Source organism: Staurois parvus, unplaced genomic scaffold (genome assembly GCF_062004578.1).
Source record: "Staurois parvus isolate SC_StPar_1 unplaced genomic scaffold, SC_StPar_1.0 ptg000129l, whole genome shotgun sequence".
NCBI classification, from domain to species: domain Eukaryota; kingdom Metazoa; phylum Chordata; class Amphibia; order Anura; family Ranidae; genus Staurois; species Staurois parvus.
This window is the reverse complement of record NW_028317925.1, coordinates 5,188,619-5,216,360: the sequence shown is the minus strand read 5'-3', so window position 1 is coordinate 5,216,360 and position 27,742 is coordinate 5,188,619. Positions and strand designations below refer to the sequence as shown.

General features: G+C 40.2%; 1 protein-coding gene across 1 annotated transcript in view; it reads right to left on the bottom strand.

The window, feature by feature from the left end:
- TXNRD2 (thioredoxin reductase 2) overlaps nt 1-27,742 on the bottom strand; it is a 186,223-nt gene that overhangs the window by 149,272 nt on the left and 9,209 nt on the right. Inside the window, 4 exon segments of the mRNA XM_089672476.1 lie at nt 1,553-1,631; nt 2,386-2,460; nt 14,107-14,251; nt 16,395-16,451. Of these exon segments, the coding sequence (XP_089528602.1) occupies nt 1,553-1,631; nt 2,386-2,460; nt 14,107-14,251; nt 16,395-16,451 (356 nt within the window).

Genomic DNA, 27,742 nt, shown 5'->3' with positions numbered 1-27,742 from the left:
TTTTTGGTGTCTTAGGAAAGGATTGTGCCTCATCTTTGCTGTCACTGGGCCCCATTGTTAGTGTCACTGGGAGAAATTGGGCCACATTGTTCTTGTTAATGGGAGGAATGGTGTCCCATCATTGTTGTCATTGGCAGGAACTGTGCCCCTTCATAGGTGTCAGTGGGGGGAATTATGCTCCATTGTTGGTATCAGTGGATGACATAGTGCCCCAATGGCCGGAGTTTGGAGACCACTGGCCTAGGAGCAGAAAAAAACACTACTAGCCTAAAGCAGTGTGCATGGACACATAGGATAACACTATTTAGCTTCTAGGAGCAGAATAAGAAATGCTAATAACAGCTTCTAGGAACTTAAAAAAAAAACGCTAGTGTGCATGGAGCCTAAAAAGGCTAATAAAATGCTAGCACTCCTAAAAAAAAAAAATCACTATTACAACCATTTTTATCCAGCGGTTTATTCAATATTCAATTATTCAAAAAAAAAAATAAAAAATAAAAAACAAAAACAAAAAAAAAAAAAAACACTAGTGTGCATGGAGCCGAATAGTTATTTTGTACATTTCCAAAATACCGCCAACACAGGTGAGACATAACGAATATGTGTGTTTTTTAGTGAACTATAAAGTGGTTGTAAACCTCATGAAATCTGAACAAAGCACATACACGGGATCTGTAGTGCTTTCAGGAGTCACTTCTGAGAAGTTTTCCTGGACACATGAGAAATTTTTTTCAGGGAGGAGGGAGCTCAGCAGACAGCATGTCTATACAGAGCATAGCTACTGTGTGCTGTTCCTCCATTCAGCTCTCACAGAGCTCTAACTGCAGCTCCCTGCCCCTACCTCTGTGATACTGACAAATGCAGATGGATTTTTACCTAAAAAAGGGATGTAGAAAAGAGAAGACTACAGATAATTAAATAAAACTTATGTAGGAGGATTTGTTTCATCTCTGTGTATCATCTGCAGCTATTCACTTCACTGGGTGTAAGGGAGAGTTTACAACCACTTTGATGATCTTATGTTTTTTGTGGTATTTATCTCACTCTTTTAAACAGATGTGCTGTATTTACCTCACATTCAATACTGTACTTTGAATACTGCGATATTTCCAAAAGATTAGTCAGATGACCTTCATATTGCATGCTGTAACCTTTAGTGAACTGACCCCTTAAATTCTTCAGAAAGACAGTATCTCCCTGTCTGAGGGCAACAGTAGGAGGCAAATATGGTACTACAAGTACAGAGAGCAGCCAGCATCCTTATCAAACATAAGAAGCTGGGGGTCACTCAATAACTTGCATATACCAAAAAGTAAAGTAATGTTTTGGAATACCAATCCTTTAAATGGTGCCAGATGTGCTACACACATGCAGTGAGCCAGTGCAGTTCAGTGAGATCTTCTAATATGGCTTTCAAAGTCATGTGAATAAAACATCAGTTCAGACTTCGTACTGAACTAATATTGGGATCGCTATATAGTTGACAGGATATCCTTAATTACATTACATATACAAATATACATTCCACAGCACTTCTCTTTGAGAAACAAACCTCTTTTCCAGTGCTAGTTAATCCACGTACTGTATGCTCATCAGCAAAACTAGCCTTCAGGTTGAAATACTTAACCTTCCTGTTGAAACAGCAAAAGCACTGAATCAGTTATTACAATAAACTGCATAGTGAGGCAATGAAATTAACCCTGCAAATGTGTGATCTATTAGCAAACAAAAAAATGATCTAGACTGCACAAAAAAAAAAAAAAAAAAGGGAGGCTTACAATTCTAATCAGATTGATTTTAAATAAATAACCAAAGACTCCACCATTAACTACCATCCCCAATTCACTTTGTAACTTTATCAGAGATATGCCAAATTGAAATGTACCCAATCATCTGAAATGATTTAACACAGCTTTAAAAGAATACATTTTATTTGACTATCTTACATACAATGAAACCACATCAGCACAGGGTCACTTAAATGGAAAATAAAATATGCAAAAGACAGCATGTGCTTACCTTTCTGGTAGCACCATGTCATGAAAATCCACTGCTTTGCTGCTCATTGTTCTCTGCAAGTATTCACATACTCAACATGCCATTCACTGCAGGATGTAAGAGCCAGCGGGGTGAACCAGGTAATGAAGCCATCTGATTAGTCAAATGTTTAAAAAAAAAAAAAAAAGTGAGCAGCGACATGGTAGCTGCCAGATAGATAAATTATATGCAGTATTTTTTTTTTGCAGGTATGTTTTACATGCAAGAGATCCTGTGCTGTTGGTCAATATATAAGACAAGTTATCACATACAGTATACAGTGTGATAAAAAGGTTATCATGCATGAGGGATAAAATTTGCAAGTTTGAAGAACTGAAACTGACTTACTTGTCTTGCAGTTGTACTCTGTGTCCCCAGTTTAATGATTTCACATAATTTTGAACAGCTTGTGCCATTTTTGACCTGAATTTAAGTAAGAATAAATTCATTTAAAAGACAAGCGTATCTACACTCTTTTTACATCTGAAAAAGTTAAACAGTATGTATAGTGATTTCACACAGTTTTCTTTTATTCACTACACTCAGAATAAACATGATCAAAATCATTTCTCTTTTGTCTAAACATGAAATACCATTTTTAAATGTCTGCCACTTTTAATTTTAGCCAGCGGGGGGAGCACTGAGCGCTTTTTCAGGCTGATCTGCTTAGCTGAAAAATGTGTGTGTGCATAGCTCAAGCTTCGATTTACACACAACTTAATAAATCAGAGCAGTGCCTCGTCACCCTGCTGTCTATATATTTTATAATAGTAATGAGACAGATTTAAAACAGTTTAATAATTTATAATCTTTAAAAAACAATTTAAAACCACTTCACTTCTGGAGCAAATTTTTTTTCACAAAAATCTGCATTTTTATATTTTTAAAAAACAGAATAAAAAAGATGGTAGTTGAAATTGAAAAACAAATGTGCTAATATCATGCAACATAAAAACAAACCTGTATTTCCAAAAACACTAAAACAAATTTTAGTGCACACAATGCACAATATAATCCCTGATTTTTGGTACACAATAAAAGAAAAGGTTCTGTCGAGTAAATAGATACCAAATGTGTTAGGCCACCATGCTGCGTGCCCACAAAACTCTGATAAATTGCAGTACCCCAAATTATTGATCGGTGACAATTTTAATCCCTTTACAGCTTATGGGTTTAGATCTAACTGTATACAGTCAGGTCCATAAATATTGGGACATGGACACAATTCTAACATTTTTGGCTCTATACACCACCACAATGGATTTGAAATGAATCAAACAAGATGTGCTTTAACTGCAGACTGTCAGCTTTAATTTGAGGGTATTTACATCCAAATCAGGTGAACAGTGTAGGAATTATAACAGTTTGCATATGTGCCTCCCACTTGTTTAGGGTCCAAAAGTAATGGGACAGAATAATAATCATAAATCAAACTTTCACTTTTTAATACTTGGTTGCAAATCCTTTGCAGTCAATTACAGCCTGAAGTCTGGAACGCATAGACATCACCAGACGCTGGGTTTCATCCCTGGTGATGCTCTGCCAGGCCTCTACTGCAACTCTCTTCAGTTCCTGCTTGTTCTTGGGGCATTTTCCCTTCAGTTTTGTCTTCAGCAAGTGAAATGCATGCTCAATTGGATTCAGGTCAGGTGATTGACTTGGCCATTGCAGAACATTCCACTTCTTTCCCTTCAAAAACTCTTTGGTTGCTTTTGCAGTATGCTTTGGGTCATTGTCCATCTGCACTGTGAAGCGGCATCCAATGAGTTCTGAAGCATTTGGCTGAATATGAGCAGATAATATTCCCGAAACACTTCAGAATTCATCCTGCTGCTTTTGTCAGCAGTCACATCATCAATAAATACAAGAGAAGCAGTTCCATTGGCAGCCATCCATGCCCACGCCATGACACTACCACCACCATGCTTCACTGATGAGGTGGTATGCTTAGGATCATGAGCAGTTCCTTTCCTTCTCCATACTCTTCTCTTCCCATCACTCTGGTACAAGTTGATCTTGGTCTCATCTGTCCATAGGATGTTGTTCCAGAACTGTGAAGGCTTTTTTAGATGTCGTTTGGCAAACTCTAATCTGGCCTTCCTGTTTTTGAGGTTCACCAATGGTTTCCATCTTGTGGTGAACCCTCTGTATTCACTCTGGTGAAGACTTCTCTTGATTGGTGACTTTGACACACATACACCTACCTCCTGGAGAGTGTTCTTGATCTGGCCAACTGTTGTGAAGGGTGTTTTCTTCACCAGGGAAAGAATTCTTCGGTCATCCACCACAGTTGTTTTCCGTGGTCTTCCAGGTCTTTTGGTGTTGCTGAGCTCACTGGTGCGTTCCTTTTTTTTAAGAATGTTCCAAACAGTTGTTTTGGCCACTCCTAATGTTTTTGCTATCTCTCTGATGGGTTTGTTTTGTGTTTTCAGCCTAATGATGGCTTGCTTCACTAATAGTGACAGCTCTTTGGATCTCATCTTGAGAGTTGACAGCAACAGATTCCAAATGCAAATAGCACACTTGAAATGAACTCTGGACCTTTTATCTGCTCATTGTAATTGGGATAATGAGGGAATAACACACCTGGCCATGGAACAGCTGAGAAACCAATTGTCCCATTACTTTTGGCCCCTTAACAAGTGGGAGGCACATATGCAAACTGTTGTAATTCCTACACCGTTCACCTGATTTGGATGTAAATACCCTCAAATTAAAGCTGACAATCTGCAGTTAAAGCACATCTTGTTTGTTTCATTTCAAATCCATTGTGGTGGTGTATAGAGCCAAAAATGTTAGAATTGTATACATGTCCCAATATTTATGGACCTGACTGTATGAGGGACCTAGAAAGTTTGCTCTCACTCCAACATGTGTGGTGCATTATTTATATACTTAATTTTCTTTATTTAAATATTTATTCTTTTACCACACAAGGCATGGATTTATATGTAGATTTTTGTGCTCTGTTATACGTTAACAACTTTTAACATAAAAAATGTCAGGCAAACCATATACAGCGGATATAAAAAGTCTACACACCCGTTAAAATGTCAGGTTTATGTAATGTAAAAAAATGAGACAAAGAAATAATTTCAGAACTTTTTCCAGCTTTAATGTAACCTATAAACCAGTGTTTTTCAACCTTTTTTGTGCAAAGGCACACTTTTTTCATGAAAAAAATCACGAGGCACACCACCATTAGAAAATGTTAAAAAAATTTACCTCTGTGCCTATATTGACTATATATAAAGTAATTCTCTTGAATAGGAATCAAACACAAAGAAATTATTTTATAATTACTTTATTATGAAATAATAAAGTATTTTATAATTGGACCCGGGGGCCGGACCAAGAGTAGATGAATGATGTGTATGTGTCATCCATAGTAAGTATAGTAATATTCCCCCATAGTAAGCATAGTAATTAATCCCCCATATAGTAATTCATCCCCCATAGTAATTCATCCCCCATATAGTAATTCATCCCCCATAGTAATTCATCCCCCATATAGTAATTCATCCCCCATATAGTAATTCATCCCCCATATAGTAATTCATCCCCCATATAGTAATTCATCCCCCATATAGTAATTCACCCCCCCTATAGTAATTCACCCCCCCTATAGTAATTCATCCCCCCTATAGTAATTCATCCCCCATATAGTAATTCATCCCCCATAGTAATTCATCCCCCATATAGTAATTCATCCCCCATATTAAGTCCCCAAGCCCCCTCTGTGTCAATTCACTTACCTTTGCTCCGCGCGTTCCTCTCGCCGTTCCGGTGTAGCATGAAAATCTGTCTCCTATGAGGATCTGTCCCCCTCGACGTATCTGCGCATCAGCCAGTTTCAGGCATTAGCAGCCGGTCGGCGATCTCCGGCACATGCGCAGATACGTCGAGGGGGACAGATCATCCTGACAGTATCACGCTCCGCGGGCCGGATTAAAAGGTCCGCCGGGCCGTATACGGCCCGTGGGCCGTAGTTTGCCCATTGCGGTTCTAATGATTGGTCTATTTGTGAGCCGAGGTCACATGTTACGGATGAAATTGCAATTTTTCCCACGGCACACCAGACAATATCTCACGGCACACTAGTGTGCCGCGGCACAGTGGTTGAAAAACGCTGCTATAAACTATATAAAACTCAGTTGAGCAACAAACTAAAATATTTTAGGTGGAGGAATGTAAACATAAAAAACTCAAATAATATGGTTGCATAAGTGTGCACACCCTTAAACTAGTACTTTGCTAAAGCACCTTTTGATTTTATTACAGAACTCAGACTTTTCGGTAGGAGTCTATCAGCATGGCACATCTTGACTTGGCAATATTTGCCCACTCTTCCTTGCAAAAAAACACTCCAAATCTGTCAGATTGCGAGGGCATCTTCTGTGCAGAGCTCTCTTCAGTTCACCCTACAGATCTTTGATCGGATTCAGGTCTGGGCCCTTCCAAAACTTTAATAATCTTTGTTGATTTGGATGTATGCTTTGGGTCGTTGTCATGCTGAAAGATGAAGTTCCTCTTCAGGTTCAGCTTTCTAGCAGAAGCCTGAAGGTTTTGTGCCAGTATTGACTGGTATTTGGAACTGTTCATAATTCCCTCTACCTTGACTAAGGCCCCAGTTCCAGCTGAAGAAAAAAACAGACCCAAAGTATGATGCTGTCACCATCATGCTTCACTGTGGGTATGGTGTTCTTCTGGTGATGTGCAGTGTTCTTCTGCCAAATATATCTTTTGGAATTATGGCCAGAAAATTCAACCTTGGTTTCATCAGACCAAAACACATTTTCCCACATGCTTTTGGGGGACTTCAGATATGTTTTTGCAAAATGTATCCGGGCTTGGATAGTTTTCTTGTAAGAAAAGGCTTCAGTCTTGCCACTCAGAGGAGAATGGGCAGACTGGTTAGAGATGATAGAAAGGCAACAGTAACTCTTTTTATATGGACCAAAATCTCTGAGCAAGGTTTCCAACACCTTGTTGAATCTATGCCACAAAGAATTAAGGCAGTTCTGAAGGCAAAAGGGGGTCCAACCCGTTACTAGCAAGGTGTACCTAATAAAGTGGACAGTAAGTGTATAATAACAAGTAGGCAAGTAGGAAAAATACAATGATGTGAAAGCTGTAATCATACGGTTATGTGTGCATGCAGGGTAGGTGTGCATAGGCCCATATAGGTTTCCTTTCACACAAAACTGAAACATAGATATAAGCCATTCCCACAGGAAATAATAAGATTTCTAGCTCAAATGCCTTTTTCATGCATGAGCTTTGCTGCATCAAAATGAACAGTGAACAGGCCCCTAAAATTAGAAAAAAATCAAATGACTTTTCCTGGAGAAAGTTTCCTATCTCCCCATCTGCTGAAAGTAATAAATTACATTTTAGAGTCATAAAAAAAGATGAAATAATGAATGTGGGAAGAGGTTATTTTTTTTTTTTAATTTAAATATTTATAAATTTTTCAGTTTAAATACATATTTCCATCATCATCACATTATAAAAAAAATAACATCATTCCTTATTTACCCTTTCAAAAGCTATTTCTCTAACCCTCCCTCCTCCCCACCTCCGACACCCTTACCTGCTTTTCTCCCAATCTTCTTACTAAAGCAAGTGGAGTTTATCCTACCTTTCACCTTATACTTTCCTATATTTCGTGTACAATCCGGCTTTTTCCCATTTCTCCCATTTCGCATAATAAGCCTCAATCTTATCTTCCTGGATATGATAAAGTTTTTCCATCTTTCTAATCTGGTCCACTCTTTCTATCCAGTCCTCCTCTCTTGGCACCTCTGTTTTCTGCCAAAACTTGGGTATCAGACCTTTTGCAGCATTAAGATAGTACCATATGCCTAATTCTTTATATTTATTCACTGTTATATCTGTACTATGCAAGATACCTAATTCTGGATCCAACCGTACATCGATTTCAGTTATCATTCCTATCAAATAGATTATTGTCTTCCAGAATACTTGGATTTTTGGGCACCCCCACCATATATGATATACCGTACCTATCTCTCCACATCCCTGCCAAAACCACGGTGAATTCTCCCCACACATCCTATGTTCTACATTTGGTGTGATATGCCATCTTATTAGACACTTATAATTTATCTCTACCTCCCTCATACTTACATTTTCGTGAATGAATCTATATATTTTCTTCTGTTTTTCCTCATCTATCACAACCCCCATATCGCTTTCCCATTTTACTATATACGTAGGCTTTGTGTATGTCTAATTCAGTGAAAATTTTGTAAACTTAGCAATACCATGTTTCCCATCCCCTCGTGTCCCCAATAGCTTTTCAAACAAATTCCAATCATCTCTTGTCCTTGGGGGTTTCGAAAGATTCCAAACAAAACATCTCAGTTGAAAATAACGCCACTCATTGATCCTAGTGAATATCTCTCCCTTTTTTTTTCCCAAGTCCTTAAGAGATCCCAATCTACCCTCCACCAAAACATCCCTCAGTTGAACATCCTCCTTTTTAAACCATCTACCTGCTATCTCTTCTCTGCCTGGGGGAAAAATCTCTGTGTTTCTCAGTGGCATCAATATTGAGTTGAAGTCCCACTTCATATTTTTGTGCAAATTATCCCAAACCCTTAAAACATTTAAAGTGTAAATATTTACATTATCTTTTAAACCTCTATATTGTGTTGGCACCCACACCACTCTGCCTAGGTTTGTTCCGCTGAGTTTATTTTCAAATTCTCACCCAACTTTTCTCATGGTTATACGTCCAATCTATAATTCTTGCCAATATTACTGCTTTGTAGTATCTTCTAAAGTCTGGTACCTCCAATCCACCTCTCTCTTTATTCCTACTTAACAATTCATAGGATACTCTTGGTTTTTTTATTCCTCCACATATATCGTTATTTTTTTTAAATTACTTTAAAGAAGGCTTCTGGTAGTTTGATTGGAATCATTTGAAATCTATATAGGATTTTGGGTACAATTACCATTTTTACCAGATTTATACGCCCTATCCATGTCGGGCTTCCTCCTTCTAATATTTTTAATTCTTCCCTGATCTCATTTAACAATGAAATGTAGTTTAATTTATACAAATATTTATATGAAGCTGTAAGTTTTACTCCTAAATATTTTATATCTCTATCCTCCCATATAAAGGGGAATTCCTTTTGTATCTTTTCTTTTTCACTTTTTACAATATTTATGTTTAAAATCTCAGTTTTTGTTGGATTCATTTTTAAATTTGATCATTCCCCATATTCCTTCAACAGCTTCATTAAGTTTGGCAGTGTTATCCTGGGATTTCCTACACAGAACAGCAAATCATCCGCAAAGGCAGCCACTTTATGTTCTATATCTTCTATCTGAATTCCCTTTACATCTCTATTGTGCCTTATTGTTGACAGCAAGGGTTCCAATGACAGAACATACAACAGTGGGGACAGTGGGCAACCCTGTCTTGTTCTGTTTGACATCTCAATGGGTTTCGACTTCTCCCCGTTCACCACAATAACTGCAGAGGGATACCTATACAGCTTTCCTATCCACGCTCTCATTTTAGCCCCGATTCCTAGAACTTCCAGGGTATCCATCATGAATCCCCAATCCACTCTATCAAATGCCTTCTCAGCATCAAATCGAGAGTACCACCACTGGAGCTTTTCCCTTTCTACTTTTCTGGCTAAGCATCAGTGATCTTAAACCATTATCTTTGCCCTCTCTCCCCGGGACAAAACCAACCTGATCCCCATGTATCCATTCGGGCCTTAATTCTTTCAATCTATTTGCTAGAACCTTTGTGTATAACTTAGTGTCAGTATTCAATAATGAGATAGGTCTATAACTTGAAGACTGAGAAGCGCCTTTTCCTTCCTTGTGGATAAGTACCACATGAGCCTGTAACGATTCTCCTCTTACTTCCATCCCTCCTCCCAAAGCATTCATATATCTTCTGAGCTTTGGTATTAATATTTCGCTATATTTTTTATAGTATCTCACCGTGTAACCATCTGGTCCTGGACTTTTCCCTGACGCTGTATTTTTTAATGCTGTTTATATTTCTTCCTGTGAAATTTCTGCATCTAGGGAATTCAGTTGTTCCTCACTTAATTTTGGTAACCCAGCCTTCTCCAAATATATCTTTTTTTGGTTTCTTTCAGTATCAGTGTTTTTTAACGAGCCATGGGGACTTATAAAATACAATTTTCTATAGTATTCCATAAATACTTTGGCGATTTCATTAGTTGAGTGTACCAGTTCACCCTTGGAGTTTTTATTTTTTCTATATAGTACCTATTTTTCTTTTTCCTCAAGGCTCTCATCAGATATTTTCCAGGTCTATCTCCCCATCTATACCTCTCACTTAATACTTTATTATAGACTCTCCTCCTCTCCTCTTCCATCACAGCCTTTAGTTCTTCTTTTTATATTACCTTCTGCCTTATTTCTTTTGTTCTATTCTTATGTATCTGTTCCAATTCACTTATTTCTTTTAGAAGCCCACTCATTTTCTCTCTTCTTTCTTTTTTACCCCAATCGCTATCAGTACTCCTCTTTTATATGCCTTATGAGATTCCCACTCTGTGGCTATCGACACCTCTCCTGTCTCATTCTCCTTAAAAAACCGTTCAATCTCCTCCCTGATCTTCTGAGCAGTATCTTTTTCTAGGAGAAGTGCCTCGTTCAACTTCCATCCCATCTTTCTTCCATCTTTCTCTATTTTCATAGTGACCGGGGCATGATCCAAAAAAGACATTGCTTCTATCCCTACCTGAACCACATATTCAGTTAGTTGATGCTCTATTAATATATAATCTAATCTTGAGTACATCTTATGCACATTTAAGAAGAAGGTATAGTCTCTATCATGCATATGTGTAATTCTCCAGGCATCTACCAGTTGACACTCATGTATTTCTTTCTTCAATAGTCTCAGGGCTCTACAGCCCTCTCTCTGCGTAGGAGAAGTAACGTCTTTTTGTGGATCCATACAGAAATTTAAATCTCCTGCCAGAATCAAGCGGCCTTTTTTAAAGTCCATTAGCTTCCTTAGCACCCTTTTCAAAAACACCTCCTGCTTTTTATTAGGACAATAAATATTAACCAATGTACACTCGATTTCCTGTAGTTTACCTCTTAGAAACAAAAATCTCCCTTCTGGATCTGTTTTTCTGTCTTCCAACTCAAACCTAATGTTTTTTGCCAACCCTATTGCTACACCTTTTGCTCTTTTAAATCGGTGAGTCTGCATAATACCATGTTGGATGGTACCCAGATTTTAACTTAACATTTGACTATCTCAAAATGTGTCTCCTGTAAGAAAACCACTGAAGCTGCTCTATGTTGTAGCTCTTTAAATAGCCTAAATCTTTTCCCCGGACAATTCAACCCATTTACATTGTAAGTTATAAACTGTACCTCTTTCGTCTTTCTTAAATCTCCCCTCTTCTCCTCCATCCATGTTCTTCCTTTTTTCTTGCTTTTATATCTCCTTCTATCCTGCAGGGAGTTACCCTCAATTCCCCTCCCCCCACCCCTCCCATTTTCCCATCCCTCTCCCCTCCCCCCCCTCTTTTTAGGCCTCTCAATCATTTGTGGGAGTAAAATCCACCTTTGATTTAATCCTTAGGGCTAGACTCCGCCCATGGACGACTCTCCCTCTATCCAGCCTCCTCATTGACCCCCATTTCTTGCGGAGACATCTCAAGGAGTGGAGAGAGGCCAGAAGGGAGAAGGAAGAAAGAGGGAAAAAAAAAAAATTCCCACTCTTCCCCCATCTCTCCTACCTCCCTCCCCTTACAAGCTGCCAATCCTCTTTTCTTTTAGGTCTAGTTTCCCTATGTTCTTCTTCCCAACCAGCAATTTCCATTCTTTGCAGTTTGAGTCTATCACAAACGTTTCTCAAGCCCTCTTGGAATCTCAGATAAGCTGTAACTCCATTCTTCCATCCTATTAGGCACTCCGGTATCCCCCATCTATATTGCACGTTCTGTTTTTTCATCTGCTCTAGCAGGGGTTTCAGGGATCTCCTTCTCCACAAAGTCTCTGGTGTTAGATCTGCAAATATCTGAATATCTATTTCTCCATACTTAATTGTTTTTCCCTTAGTCTTCCTCCAAATTTCTTCTTTATCCTGAAGCTTATAAAATTTGACAAGTATATCTCTCGGCCTTTCCTTCCCAAAATTTTGTTGGAGTTTTCCTATTCTAAACATTCCTTCTATTTTAGTCCTTTCCATATCAGAACCGTCCATTATGGAATTTAGGATTTTACAAACTACTTCTTGCAATATTTCTCCTTTTGGACTCTCTGGGACCCATCGTATCCTGATATTTCTCCTCCTATTTTCTTGTACCTCAACCTTGTAAAGCAATTTTTCCTGAACTTTCCCCATATTGATTATCTTCTTTTCTAATTCGGAAATGTCTTGGGCCTAATTTTTAACTTTCTCCTCCGTTTCTTCCACTCTCATTAACAACTGCCCTAGATCATTCCGAATATTTACCATTTCTTGCTTTATTGTTTTCTCCAGATCTTTGAACATTTCTGCCATCTCTTTTTTATTCGGTACTTGTAGTTCTTTTTCCATCTCCATATTTCCTGATATTTGTTGACTGCTAATATTCAGGCCCAGTGATAGTCTAGGGCTACTTTCCAGACTAAGGTCCGCTTCTCCTTTTTCAATTTATACCTTGGGGCCTTTCTGGGGTCACATTTCCCTGGGACGTATATTTTTTAATTGTACCGGTTCGGGACCCTTTAAGCCCACTTCCTTTAGCGCTTTTGTTTTTCATTTCTCCTGTGGCTCTTATTCTCCTTCATAGACTCGGGATTAGAAAAGGTCAGCTATTAATACACAAGTCCCAACCCTGTCAAATAATTTGTCCTTTAACTTTTCTTTCAATTTAGTCCTCTTCTCCTTTCCACACCTTTGTATTCCCTGGGGGTCCCCCTTTCTCTCCTTCACACTCTGCTTTCCCAAACAGCACAGTATAGGATATAGCATATATCAAGCCTCAGCCAGTCTCACTCACCCTCCCCGCACTTCTCTTCTTGCGAGACGGCTCCAGGCTACCACTGTCAGTCCTTTCGGCAGGTCAGCAAATCATTTCTCAGGGGGATTCCCCAGGGTGTCCTCTGTTCTTTTATGCTTGGGCTAGGGATCTCTTTCTCCTTAGCAGCAGCCAGGCAGCATTCCGGGGAGCGGACCGGCGAGCAGACCGACGCCTCCCTCTCTCCACAGGACGCCGGCCGGCTTCCTCGTTTCCCAGCAGTCCTTAGCGGCCGACCACGTGGTCACGCCGCACCTCCCCATCTCCCAGCAACCAGATACACTGTCACTGCTGGGCTTCGGACAAGCCGACCTCCGCCTCCTGGCTCACCGCTCCAGAGGGCCGCCATTCATCCACAGGGACCTCTCAAGCAGAGGTAGGTCTCGCCTCGCCAATCTCCATCTCAAGGGAGCCTGGGGACCTGGAGAGGTCGGATAGCGGAGCTTTGCCCGAGAGCTCCTACAACGAGCCCTCTTCAGCCGCCATGGTCAGGCTCCGCCCCCTAATTATACGCAATATGAATTAACCCTCTGCATCTGGGAAGAGGTTATTTTAAACTGGCAAATTCCATTAGGTCAGCAAATTTTTACATGATAATAATTTTGCAACAAAATGTATAACACACCAAAGAAAAAAAAAGAAAGCTGTGCAAATAGGAAAAGATAATTAAAAAAACAGCAATATAGTGAATTTACTACTTTGTAAATAGATCCCCTGGTATCTTCGTGCACAATTCAGACAGGCTATAACGTACTGTAAGACTTCAGACACATGGGGGAGCCATAAAACAAGATTTTAAAATTATATAGCATCTGACATGCTTCAAAACTCATTTTCATTTTTTTAAGCTTACAGGTTTTTGGATAAACAAAACATTGAAAATGATATTTAAAATGCTTGTTAAGGTTGTTTAATAGTACAATTGATGTACAGTATAATTCATGGTATTTAACACTGTACCCTTGTGGTGAGTAGTATGTTTAAAGCATGATCACAGCAGTATGAAGAATGAACACATTACCAGTCATGCTGCATTGGAGGAGGAACATTCCAGCCATAATAGGGGGCATCTTTCAGGGCACCTCCCAACAGAGCGGCCTGGTGCATCAGTTTTTTGGGTATGCAGCCAACATTTACACATGTACCTCCAATTCCCCATTTGCTGCCTAAAAAAAACAAAAAAAACAAAAAAAAACACATGTATCTTTAATTTGACCTCAATAGGGCTGACACACACACATAGATGAGGAAGATACCATCAAAAGTCCTTCTCAGAACTCTTGCAAACTTTGGGAAAGCCACAGTATTTTTCTCTTCACACACTGGGGTTGATTTACTATAGGCAAATAGTCTGTTCACTTTGCAAGTGAAGTTGCCATTATCCCCGGAGCTTAGCAAATGTAGCAAAAAATCCAATCGTGAGCAAGGAAAATAAAAAAAAAAAAAAAAAACATTTTGCTTGCACATGATTGGAGGATGGAAGTCAGTAGAGCCTTACCTCATTCAATAAGCTCTGCGGAAAATTTCCATGCAAAACTTCCTTTTAAAAGTAAACCATAAATCAACAAAATAGTATAGGTAATCTTTTTATAGTTATCAAGGCACTAAATTCTGTTTCCCAGCTAGAAAGGGATTTTCATGTGTCTAGTTAGTGCTAGACAAACTAGGATTCCTTTTTAAACAAAATCAAAAAAAGCAAAGCATAGGCATCCATAGGGTTCTATTTATCGATTACAAAACTTCTGGGGATAGCTTTGTACAATCTGAACATTTGTCAAAGCAAACCAACCCATGGATGGTAAGGAGACTGCCCTGGCCAAAAGAAAAACGCTCTGACTCTTAGTCGGCCAGTGCTCTGTTGCTCTCCCTCTGAATTTGATGCTTCTGCTCCAGTGCAGAGGGAGGCTGGCCATAATAAGCCTGTGGCCAAAACAGTCTCCTTACCATCCAGAGGATTGGTTTGCTTTGACAGGATACAAGTTGTACAATACTATCCAAGAGTTTTGTCTGTGACTGCATTTGATCCTTTTCAAAATTTTGCATTGCTCTCTTTTGCTTTATCAGATATCCTTGGAGGTCCTACTCCTCTCTCTTCAAAAAAACTAGCCTCGTTACCCTTCCATAGACTACTACTAGCTGAAAATCTATATCCGACTACCTCTACCACTTTATATTGCATGCCACAGTCAAAGATACATGTGATTCAGAACTCTAGAAAATCTAACATACATCAACTACGACCCAACCAGGACCAATCTATTTTAGTCATGTAAGCGGCTAGGTACAATAACTAAACATAGGTATACTGATAAATAGGACATCAATATCCAGTACATCCAAATCTGTGTTTGGTTTCACAGTAGAGTACCATAAGAGGACCAGGAATCCCATTTGCAATCAAAAGATATGCATGGTGTCTAAGATAGTGTGGTGAATTTATTCCATCAGTTTGATGGCTTCCATTCTTTGCAGTACCAGAGACCGTGCTACAGTAGGAGTGCACTAGCTAGGGGCGATGGTACAAAGAATTGCACTAAATAGGGTATGAACCAGGTTTTTGATTTGAGAATGGTATATTCGTAAAAGGAGCAAAGAGTAGGCACATAGGCAGTGTCAATGTTATTAAAGTGCCAGTAATTTGGGAGACTCTAGATGCTGCCTGTCCCCAAAGAGATTGAAGGGCCGACATCCCCAAAATACATGGAGGAGAGTGCCACTATCTGGGCAACCCCTAAAGCAGGTTTCTGGGACTACAGGATATAACTTATCCAATTTATTAAGAGTAAGATACCATCTTGTATGAAGTTTCACCTCTGTCTCCTAAATGGTCATAGAATGTGTACATTTATGCATATTGGTAAGGATATCCATCCAATCCCCTGTAGAGTACTCTTGATTAGTTTCAGTTTCCCATTGAAGCATTGCTTGGGATTTATCAGGTAAATATAGCTCATTTAAATAACTATAAATCTTAGAGATAACTCCTCTATCATGGGAGGAAGTATGACAGATCCATTCATAGTTGGAAAACCAAACTCCTGAACCAAGTGAATATTGAGATGAGTAGAAATGTCTAATATGTAAATATTTATAAAATTCCTGTTGTGGGAAGGCCTATTGTTGTAGGAGATAAGCAAAGGAACTAAAATGTGTACCCTGCACGAGAGAGTGAAGTGTGGCCAAGGCGTATGTTTCCCACCTTGAGAATTCATTGGGAGTGTGCAAGTCAGGGGGGAAATTTAGGTTACCCTTGTAAGAGGACAGGGGAGGTATCCTGGAGATATATTTGTTTTTACCATATGATTGTACCTTTGGGGGATGGCTCCACATAGTCAAACACTGCAACTCTCCCTCCGTGTTGGGCAGCTGCAAATAAAGACATGACACTTATCCATAAAAAAATGGTGCAGCTTTTGCCTAACAATAAAAGCAAAACAGAGCAGCTGGATAGCTAGAAAGATATAGAATTGTTTATGGCATCAATTTGCATCATGCAAAAATAATCCTTATGCAATACATAGAAAAAAAACAAAGATTAGCAAAAGTTACAAAAGAATAATGTGTGAACCTTAATAATGCTGGTGTCAAAGTTTGTGACACTTCTACCATCATTCTGAACTCTTGACTGGTTTCCTCCCACACTTCCAAAGACATGCTGGTAGGTTAATTGGCTCCTGTCCAAATTGGTCCTAGTATGGGCATGAATGTGTGAGAGACCTTAGACTGTAAGTTCCTTGAGGGCAGGGACTGATGTGAATGTACAATATATATGCAAGTTGTTGGCGCTATATACAGGGGTTGGAAAAAATTATGGAAACACCAGGTAAAAACAAAATCGTTACCCAATAGGTGTTGGATTGCCTTGGCATCCAAGACTCCCAGAATTCTCCAGAGAATTGACAAATATAAGTCTTGAATGGTGGAGAATGGAACCTGATACCACGCGTTATGCAAAAATCGTTCCAGTTCTTGCAGAGATGCTGCAGGTGGAAAACGAGCCCAAACCTTGCACTCCAAAATTGACCATAGTGGCTCTATGATATTGAGGTGCAGTGACTGCGGCACTCTGCATGCTCATCAAACCATGATTTGACACCAGCTGTGTGAATCAAGGAATTATCATCTTGTTAAATGGCGCTGTCTTCAGGGAACAATGACTGCACCATTAGGTGCACATGGTCAGCCAAAATTTGTACATAGTCGCTGGCAGTGACTACCTTTCAAGGTGATGATAGAGCCTACAGAATACCAAGATATGGCTGCCCAAACCATGACTGCTCCACCACCATGCTTTACCATTGGCACAAGTCAGTCCTGGTCATAAGCTTGGTATGGTGATGGCCACATGAAAGCACGTTCAGTGATAAAGGAACAGTTGAAGCTCGATTCATCAGACCATATTACAGACTTCCATTGATCAATAGTCCACGATTTATGGGTGTTGCCCCACTCTCTCCTCTACCAATAATTAATATTGGTCACTAGCGGTCTGGCAATTGCAGCTCGCCCTGAATGTTTTGCTTAGGAAGTTCTGCACAGTTTTTGTGGACACGGGCTTTTGAAGACAGCAGCAGTCACATCTCGGCAGTTGCTTTCATATTCCGGCTCACAATCCTGCACAATGTCCTTTTGTGTCTTTCGGTCAGCTGACCAGGTCGACTGTGCTTATGCTTATCAGATGACATTTTCCCAGAAATTGTTTATGCTGTCATAACCTATGATACTGTACCTCGCAACAAATACATTGTCAACTTCAGTGACAGAGGCACCAGCTAAGCGGGCACCAACAATCTGTCCTCTTTGAAGCCCAGTAAGCTGTGGCGTGATTCCGCATTTCTAGCAGCACATACAGTGAATGACAAAAAAGTGAGGCTTCCCACCTGTTAGCTACAGTGAAGGAAATAAGTATTTGATCCCCTGCTGATTTTGAATGTTTTCCCACTCACAAAGAAATGATCAGTCTAAAAATTGAATGGTAGGTGTACTGTAACACTGACAGAATAGCAACAAAAAATTCAAGAAAGGCATGTCTAACAAATGATGCACCGATTTGCATGTTCATAAGGGAAATAAGTATTTGATCCCCTATCATTTGGCAGGATTTCTGCCTACCAGGTGTCTTTCATACAGGTAACAAGCTGAGATTAGAAGCAGTCTCTTAAAGGGAGTGCTGCTAACCTCATTTTGTTATCTGTATAAAAGACACCTGTCCACAGGAGCAATCAAACAATCAGATTCCAAACTCTCCACCATGGCAAAGACCAAAGAGCTGTCCAAGGATGACAGGGACAAGATTGTAGACCTACACAAGGCTGGTCTGGGCTACCAAACTATCGCCAAGCAGCTTGGTGAGAAGGTGACAACAGTTGTTGCAATCATTCGCAAATGGAAGAAACACAAAACAACTGTCAGTCTCCCTAGGTCTGGTGCACCATGCAAGATCTCACCTCGTGGAGTGTCAATGATCATGAGAACATCCCAGATCTACACATGAGGATCTTGTCAATGATCTCCAGACAGCTGGGACCGCAGTTACCAAGAAAACAATTGGTAACTATCTACGCCGACAAGGATTGAAATCCTGCAGTGCCCGCAAGCTCCCTCTGCTCAAGAAAGCACATGTCTTGGCCCATCTGACGTTTGCCACTGAACATCTGAATGATGCAGAGGATGACTGGTTGAAAGTGTTGTGGTAAGATGAGACTAAAATTGAGCTCTTTGGCATGAACTCAACTCGCCGTGTTTGGAGGAGGAGGAATGCTGCCTATGACCCCAAGAACACCATCCTAACTGTCAAACATGGTGGTGGAAACCTTCTGCTATGGGGGTGTTTTTCTGCTAAGGGGACAGGACAACTGCACAGCATCAAAGGGACGATGGATGGGTCAATGTACCATCAAATCTTGGGTAAGAACTTTCTTCCCTCAGCCAGGGCATTGAAAATGGGTCGTGGATGGGTGTTCCAGCATGACAATGACCCAAAACACACAGCCAAGGCAACAAAGGAGTGACTCAGGAAGAAGCACATTACACATTAAGGTCCTGGAGTAGTCTATCCAGTCGCCAGACCTTAATTCGATTGAAAATCTGTGGAGGGGGGGTGTGGCCGGCAGCGGACGGAGATGGCTGAACGGTAGAAGAGCTCCGAGAGCCGCCGAGCCTAGCAGCTACTATCAGCGACAGCGCCCAGCAGGAAACCCCACCGACATCACCACTCTCATTAGGGAGGTGTGGGGCACAACCCCAGAGAATGGGGAAGAGAAAAATAAAGGAGGGGCCCCACAAATTGTTGGAGTTTTTCGCTCCAGCGGGTCCCCCCCTCCTCTCAAAATGGCACCAGTCCCTGCTCTCCTGGTGGCTCATGGGGACAGAAGGTGGGAGAGAGTCACAGTTCTCCCCTGCATGCCTCCAACCCTGCTGTGCACACAGAGCTGACAGGCTCTGCCATGAGGACACCAACCTGCAGTCACCAGAAGACCAAACATAAATACTCTTCAGAGGTGCAACAGATGGGAAAGCACTTTCATGATTCTTTTTCACAAAATACCACGAGAGAATTTATAGAGAATCTGGAGGATTATCCCGCAGAATCTATGCCGCTTACTACTTCAGTTATGAAAGATATGTTAGTCACTCCTAAGGGATCCCTACATAAAGATATGATGAGCTTTGTGACACAGATCAATACAGAGGTGGAAAATTTAGGAGAGCGGGTGTCACACGTGGAAACTAAAATGGGGGATTTCGCCACTGCTCATAACGAATTAGTAGATGCCCACAATGAAGTTGAGGATGATCTGAAAGCACTAAAGGTGAAAACAGCGGACATTGAGGATCGCTCCCGCAGAAATAATATAAAATTTAGAGGGATTGGCGAAAATACTCCTGTCACATATCTTCGCAAATATATTCAACAAAATGATATCTTCACTGTTGCCGCACACTCTGAATAGGGAGGTGGTGGTGGATAGGGCGCATAGACTGCTGAAACCCTCCTCCTTCTCAGACCATGTCCCTCGGGATGTAATCGCGAGAATCCATTTCTATCATGTGAAGGAGGAACTAATGCTATTTGCGCGGAAGACTAGTCCACTTCCAACGCCTTACAGCAGGATCTCCCTGTTTACTGACCTCTCTCAACACACCATATCAACTCGCAAGAAATTGATCTCTCACAAAATTATTACGCAACAACAATATCAAATATCAGTGGGGGTTCCCTACCAAATTGCTGATTACAAAAGACAACCGAGTCCTTACAGTCATTCTGAGGAAGATGGCTTTCAACTTGCTAAAAAATGGGGACTTATTCCTGCAGATGAGGAGATTGTGCCTATCAAATCCTCCCCCAGTAAAATTCCCTCAGAGTGGGAACAAGTAGCAGGATGACGCACGCGGCCACATCAACCCACAGACTCCGGTGCCTTATCTTTTACCCGCTGCACGTTTGGATAGCGGCGTTTTAGGCTGCATGCCTCGGCACTTTCCCACATCCAGTCAAGTGATTTGTTTCACGCGAACTTATGTGTTATTCTTTTGTTATGCTTTTCTTCACAAGTTTTCCCCTTTTTTTTTTGTGTGTTTTTCGTCAGAGCAGTAACACCATTTATATTACTGGATCTCAGTAACACATCTTACGTTGATATCAAAGGGTCGCAACTCCTTCTCCCACGATGGAAAACCATGGTTCATGTAAGATTACATTTTCGGCTTTTAAATCCTGTCATGCTATTTCCACTTCCACCACTTGAGGGCAACTACACCTCACAATCCCAAGCTTTCTCATGGTCTTAAAGATTATCTCTTTGAATGCTCATGGCCTTAATAGCCCTTTCAAACGCCAAAGGATGTGGAAAGAAGCTCAACGGATGCATGGTGATGTGCTTTGTGTCCAGGAAACGCATTTTTCGTCATTTAAAGCTCCATACTGCTCTAACCGCTTGTTCCCACATATTTTCACATCTAATGGCCCTAAGAAGTGCGGTGTATTAATTGCTATTCGTGACTCTGTCGCTTTCTCACTACAGTCCCAGGTGTCAGACAACGAGGGCAGATTTCTCATCATTGTATGTGAAATCAACAACATTACCTACACCATTGTGAATCTCTAAGCCCCTAATACCCATCAGGTTCACTTTTTCAACTCCCTATGGAAAAAAGTGGCAAAAATCCAAAGGGGTTTTTTGATTTATTGTGGAGATTTCAATGCCATTATTAACAACTCATTGGATACTTCCAATCCCTCACGGCATTTGAGACAGTCCTTAGCTCAGACCCTCAAGGAAGCCAACCTTTATGACCCCTGGAGATGTCTACATGCTTCTGAAAAGGACTTTACGCATTACTCAGCATCTCACGAATCATATTCCCGAATAGATTTTTTGTCTTACGGATGTCCAACTGCTTCAAAATATTTCTAAAGTGGAGATCCATCCGAGGACGTGGTCGGACCACGCTCCTATTTCTCTGAGCATTGAGGAGACTTTGAAATTTACTCCAGTATTCCTATGGGGAAACGATGTCTCAATGTTTTGTAATCATTCATCTCGCCCTGTTATTACTGCTGCTTTGGAGGAGTATTTTGCTGTTAATTTATCTTCTGACACTAATGCAGCTAATGTATGGTGCGCTCATAAAGCGTACTGTAGAGGTTTACTATTGAAGTTGGCATCGCAGGCTAAACGGAATAGGAATCGTATTTTTTCTGACACAATTGATCAGATAGCTAAACTTGAACACTCACATAAACAAACTTTATCCCCTGACACTCTTCAGGAGCTTCAAACTACTAGACTAAAACTTGGGGCTCTACTTTTAGGGCGCCACGGTCAAAACATAAAAAAGGCTAAAGCTAAATTTTATACACAAGGGAATAAAGCTGGCAAAATGCTAGCAAAATACTTAACAACTAGACAAATGAAATCCAAAAATACCTTCTTTCTTAGATCCTATTTCTAATACTCCAACTTATCATCCTAACAAAATAGCAGAAGCATTTCGCACTTACTACTCCCAATTATACAACCTCAAGGATGATCCTTGCACTCCCTAACCTACTCCAGATTTGACTGATAAATTCTTGAACAAGTTGTCTTTGCAACATTAGATCTCCAAAAGCTGGAAGGTCTCAATCAAGCCACTTTGGAAAGCAAAATTTTCAAGGCAATCAAAGCATTACCTAAAAGGGAAATCTCCGGGTGCGGACGGTTTTTCAAATGAATACTATAGGGAATATCAGTCCATATTAGTTCCCCATCTTAAACGCACATTTGCTGAAGCTATACTTAAGTCCACATTTCCGCCGTAAATGTTAAAGGCTATCATTGTTACCCTACCTAAACCGGGGAAACCTACGGACCGCCCACAAAACTTTAGGCCCATCTCATTACTAAATACTGATCTTAAAATTTATGCCAAAATTCTAGTGATCCGCCTCCTTAGTATAACTCCTCTCCTGATTCGGGCTGATCAAGTAGGCTTTGTTAAAGGTAGACAGGCAACGGATGGCACTCGTAGAATACTGGATTTGATGCATTTAATCGAATCTCATGGATCACAGGTGGTGTTCTTGGCCTTGGACACCGAGAAAGCTTTTGACGGGGTTCACTGGCGATACTTAGACGCTACGTTGCTCAAGTTTGATATTAATGGATATATAAAATCGGCTATTGTGGCACTTTATACAGTCCCCACTGCTCAAGTTTTCACGTCCAATGCAATATCGGAACCTTTTAGCATTACTAAGGGAACACGCCAGCTATCTCCCATTATCTTCTTCCTAGTAATGGAACCATTAGCAAAGGCAATACGTGATAATACACAGATTTCGGGCATTCGAGTTACGGATACTTTCCATAAAATTGGCTTATTTGCTGACGAAGTTATACTTACTGTTACTGAACCAGTGAAATCCCTTACAGAAATTTCTTCCTCCTTGCAATCCTTCAGTGCAGTCTCTTATTACAAACTTAATATTACGAAGTCATCTGCCCTACCGATAGCTATACCGAAAAATCCTTTAAAAAGAGCTTAAAGCTAAATTCCCCTAAAGCTGGACCCAGAAAAAAGTAGACTACCTCGGTATATTTATTTCATCTCCAGCTTCTAATACCTTTAAGGATAATTTCGAAATATATACCAGTCTGTTTTAGCAGAGTTACAGCCGTTCGATAAATTTGAAACACCTTGGATAGGCAGAATAGCAGCTTTTAAGATGCTGGTTCTTCCCAAAATAATATACTATTTTCGAACGATTCCAATCGTTATCCCCCATGGCTATTAGAAACTATACATGGCAAGGGAGGAAATCAAGAGGGGGGAGGGATCGGCCTTTCGGTGCTTTCCAACTATTCCTATGCCTCTATTTTGGACCAACTTACGGAGTGGTTCACCCCTTCAGACAAATTATGCTTACAAATTGAGAAATCTGCAGCACCTGACAAGAGATCTTCAGGCTCTAGTATTGGCTACATCTGCCCATCCCAAACTCCTCAAATACATTTCCTCCATCCATTACCGCATCGCTTGCGGTATGGTTATTTGGCGTAAATAAACTAAATTCCTCTTCCTCTAAGATCCAAATAGATATTCCCCTCTCAGCGTATGAACACTTTATCCCTAACCTCAACACCAGGCCTTTACAGGATTTGGGCTACAATGCTCTTACTGAAATAGGGAATACCAACCCAAATAGAGGTCTACACTCCTTTTTACAGCTTAGAGGATATCATGGGGTGCATCCGAAGACATGGGTTGAAATCGACACCAAACTTTGGCAAGCCATGACTAATCCTGTCCGACTAAAGGGGATCTCGTGGTTCTACAATTATTTACATTATAATGATCTCACTACTCCCCGTAATATAAGTAGCTGGGAAGCTGATCTTAATAAGTCTTTCACAAGAGATGAATGGGAGGCTGCGCTGGGCAATAATTTAAGTATTACTAAATGCACAAATCATTGGAATTGCTCTCTAAAAAATTCTTTATTGTAGCTACCTTACCCCTTATAACCTCACTAAAATGTACCCCAATGTGTCGCCCCTTTGCTGGAGGAATTGTGGAGAGGAAGGCAATCTACTCCATATTTTGTGAGGATGCCCCTACTTACAAAATTTCTGGCAGGAGGTCTTTGCACTCATCTCACGGGTTTCTGGGATGACAACTAGCCCAGTGCCTCATCTAGCGTTTCTCAATGTTACATTACACTTATTTCCTGCTCAGTATAGAACAATTGTTGGCCATATACTTATCGCTGCTAGAATGTCTATTACTGCTGTTTGGAAATTAGTGAAGATTGCCAATATCTTAGAAGTAATTCATAGAGTTAATTTGAATTATATTTGTGAAAGAGAGGTGGCTCTTCAGTTTCAAAATGTGGGGAAATTTGACCTGAAATGGTCTTGTTGGACAAGTATGTTTATCCTCCATGATGTGAATGTATGAGTATACTGTTTTATATATCACAGTTTATTTAGTTTTAGCTGCATCTATGCTCTAGTCTCATTTCTCTCTATTTGTTCTTTTCTTTATTCTTGTGTTCCCCCCCCCCTTCTTTTCTTGAATTCTCCTTGTCTATAATAAGCACTATGTATGCACTATATGCCTTAAAGGTCAATTCATCTGTTGGTTACACGTATTCCTAATCTAGAAGTACTTTATTATGTATGCAGTCGTAGGCCATGGGCCATTATTCAACTGCTCTACCTGACCTATGAGCGTAGCAACATCATAGTGCTAAGATGTGTTTATGCCTACTGGTTTTGTATATTTTCTGTCTGGATCTATTTCTGTCAATGTAACTGTTTTTTGAAAAAAGAAAATCTGTGGAGGGAGCTGGAAGTTTGAGTTGCCAAACGTCAGCCACCAAACCTTAATGGCTTGGAGAGGATCTGCCAAGAGGAGTGGGCCAAAATCCCTCCTGAGATGTGTGCAAACCTGGTGGCCAACTACAGGAAACATCTGACCTCTGTGATTGTCAACAGGGGATTTGCCACCAAGTACTAAGTCATGTTTTGTGAAGTGGATCAAATACTTATTTCCCTCATGAACATGCAAATCAGTGCATAATTTGTTAGACATGCATTTCTTTTGAATTTTTTGTTGCTATTCTGTCTCTCAGTGTTACAATACACCTACCATTCAATTTTTAGACTGATCATTTCTTTGTGAGTGGGCAAACATTCAAAATCAGCAGGGGATCAAATACTTACTTCCTTCACTGTAGGTGTCTCATCATACAGCAGAAGCAAAAGAATCTTACATCACTTCTTCTTTCAATGCAAAATGTGTTGTCAATTTTACCACACCTGCAAATCATGTAATGTTTCCATATTTTGTCCTATGTAAGTACCTGCAATAAATAAACATGCCTGGCACCATGGAAAATTGAGCAGCGTAAAGGAGGTCAGCTATGCATCTTAGGCATGTGTTCAGGTACTGTATATCAGATAGGAGGTAGGGGGGAATCCATGTAGGATTTGTAGCACAAAAGTATAACTGTACAATGGAGTTGAACTCTAGGAAATTAAAAAAAAAGCCATTTGGTATTCTCTTCCCCCCACTCTTTATTACCCCCCCTTCTCTCTTCTGATGCTAGCATATTCTTTTTCAGCACATGTATTTTGGTGCACACCTGACTGGCTCCTAGTATTGTCCCTCCTAGTCTAGTGTACAGAGGTGAGAGTGCTAGTGTATAGAGGATCACAAGTGAAATTTGGAAACTTACAAACTATATTTAAAGATTTATTAATGAATGCGTAAAAGGCTTGATTGTTGTTTTAGATCTGCCTATGGTTCGGTTTTAGGGCCTGTTCACACCATATGTAGTGACTGATCAACACCATTCACTGCAAGGCCACATAGAAAACAATTGCTTTCTATGTATCCTGTTCACACAACTTTTGTGTGATGGGTGGTACAATGTGATGCAAAAAAATGCAAGACATGCAACAAGGTGCAGTGCAGGGACTTGAATGCAGTGTAACTTTGTACAGTGTCGATAAGAGGAAAAAAAAAAAATTGTAAAGAGCACATTGTACTGCTCCCCAAATTCACTTTTATGTCTGATGCATAAGTGCATCACACTAGTGCGGTCATGTGAATGGAGCACCTGGAAAACATTGTTTTGTATGTGTCTCAGCAGAGATCGGATTTATCCAGTGTGGAAAATCACAGATCACCTCACATAGTCTGAATGAACAATGTTTGGTAAATGTGTACAGGCCCTAAGTAAAACGTGTCATTAGAAATATTAGAGCTATTATTGCTGTGCCCGCGTTCTAGTAATGCTAATTGCCAGGTAGTCATGCTGACCCTCAGGGCGCTACCTGTGCGCAAAATTACGTGTATATATACGTGATTTAGCATTTTCGGGTAGGGGGCACGCGCGTCGCAATTCACAACCGCGGATGTCAATCACGGGGTCCCGCCCAGTAACTACCTGCCTACTCAAAAGCGCTCATGATCCAATATGGAAATTCGCCACCTTATATGGATGTGCACTCACCAGAACGCTACTGGTATAATAGTGTTTGTACTGATCCTTATAGGGGGGGTCTCAGAAACCCATGAGCAGGGACCAGACTTCTCCAGAATAAGGGCTCCTCTTCTGCCACTTCCAGCAACGTCCCCTCTCTACTTCCTCCCACCTCACCTCTCAAAGCACTTGAGTATCCCATCTGGTATTGCTGCACCTTGTAGTTCCACGCAGGGTGGATAAAAATCAACGATTTTTTAAAAAAATTTAAAAAAAAAATCAGATTTTTTTTATTTAAATCAGATTTTTTTGAATAAAATGCTTTTTGAGGAGCACCCCTTCAGTGCTAAGTTTCAAGAAGTTCAGTGAATAGAATAGAAACAATATTTTTCTGATTGTTTGGAGTGGAATAGATCTGCACAAGAAGAAAGTGAAACTAAGTGTGAGGAGGAAGGGGTGACAGTCTAAGTTTCTTAAAATATATATATTTTGTTTAGCCAAATTAGTTACCAAACATGGATGTTTAAGCAAATAACATATGCTGTAGTGTTATTGTTTCAGTTGGATAAATCTATTTAAATTGTTATTATTAAGGTAATGATTATTTTTCTCCTTCCTAAATACAACAGAAAAGTTGTCCAAATATGAATGATTAACCTATTAAACTGGGGATAAAAAAACTAATATGAAAAGTTATTCTAAAAATCTTCATCTACTTGCATATTAAAGTTATACCAGCAAGAATTATGGGGGCCATAGATGGGTCGAAAATCGGCCGATTTTTCGGCCGAAAATAAAATCCGCCGATTTTCGGATCGTTAGTGGGCTATTTGTTCGGCCGTTTTTCGGTATTTTGGCAGATTTTTTTTATCGTAAAGTGGAAAAAAAATTGGCCGATTTTGCCGATCGGCCGATTTTCGCGGCAATTACCGATAAAAAAAATCTGCGCATGAGCAGTGACCTGCAAGAGGAAGACAAAAAGAAGAGGAAGAGGAAGGAGAAGGAGAAGGAGGAGAAGGGGAAGGAGGAGAAGGAAGAGGAAGAAGAGGATGAAGAAGAAGAAGAAGAGGATGAAGAAGAAGAAGAAGAGGATGAAGAAGAAGAAGAAGAGGATGAAGAAGAAGAAGAAGAGGATGAAGAAGAAGATGAAAAATAAGAGGAATTCCAGTCCGGCAAAAAG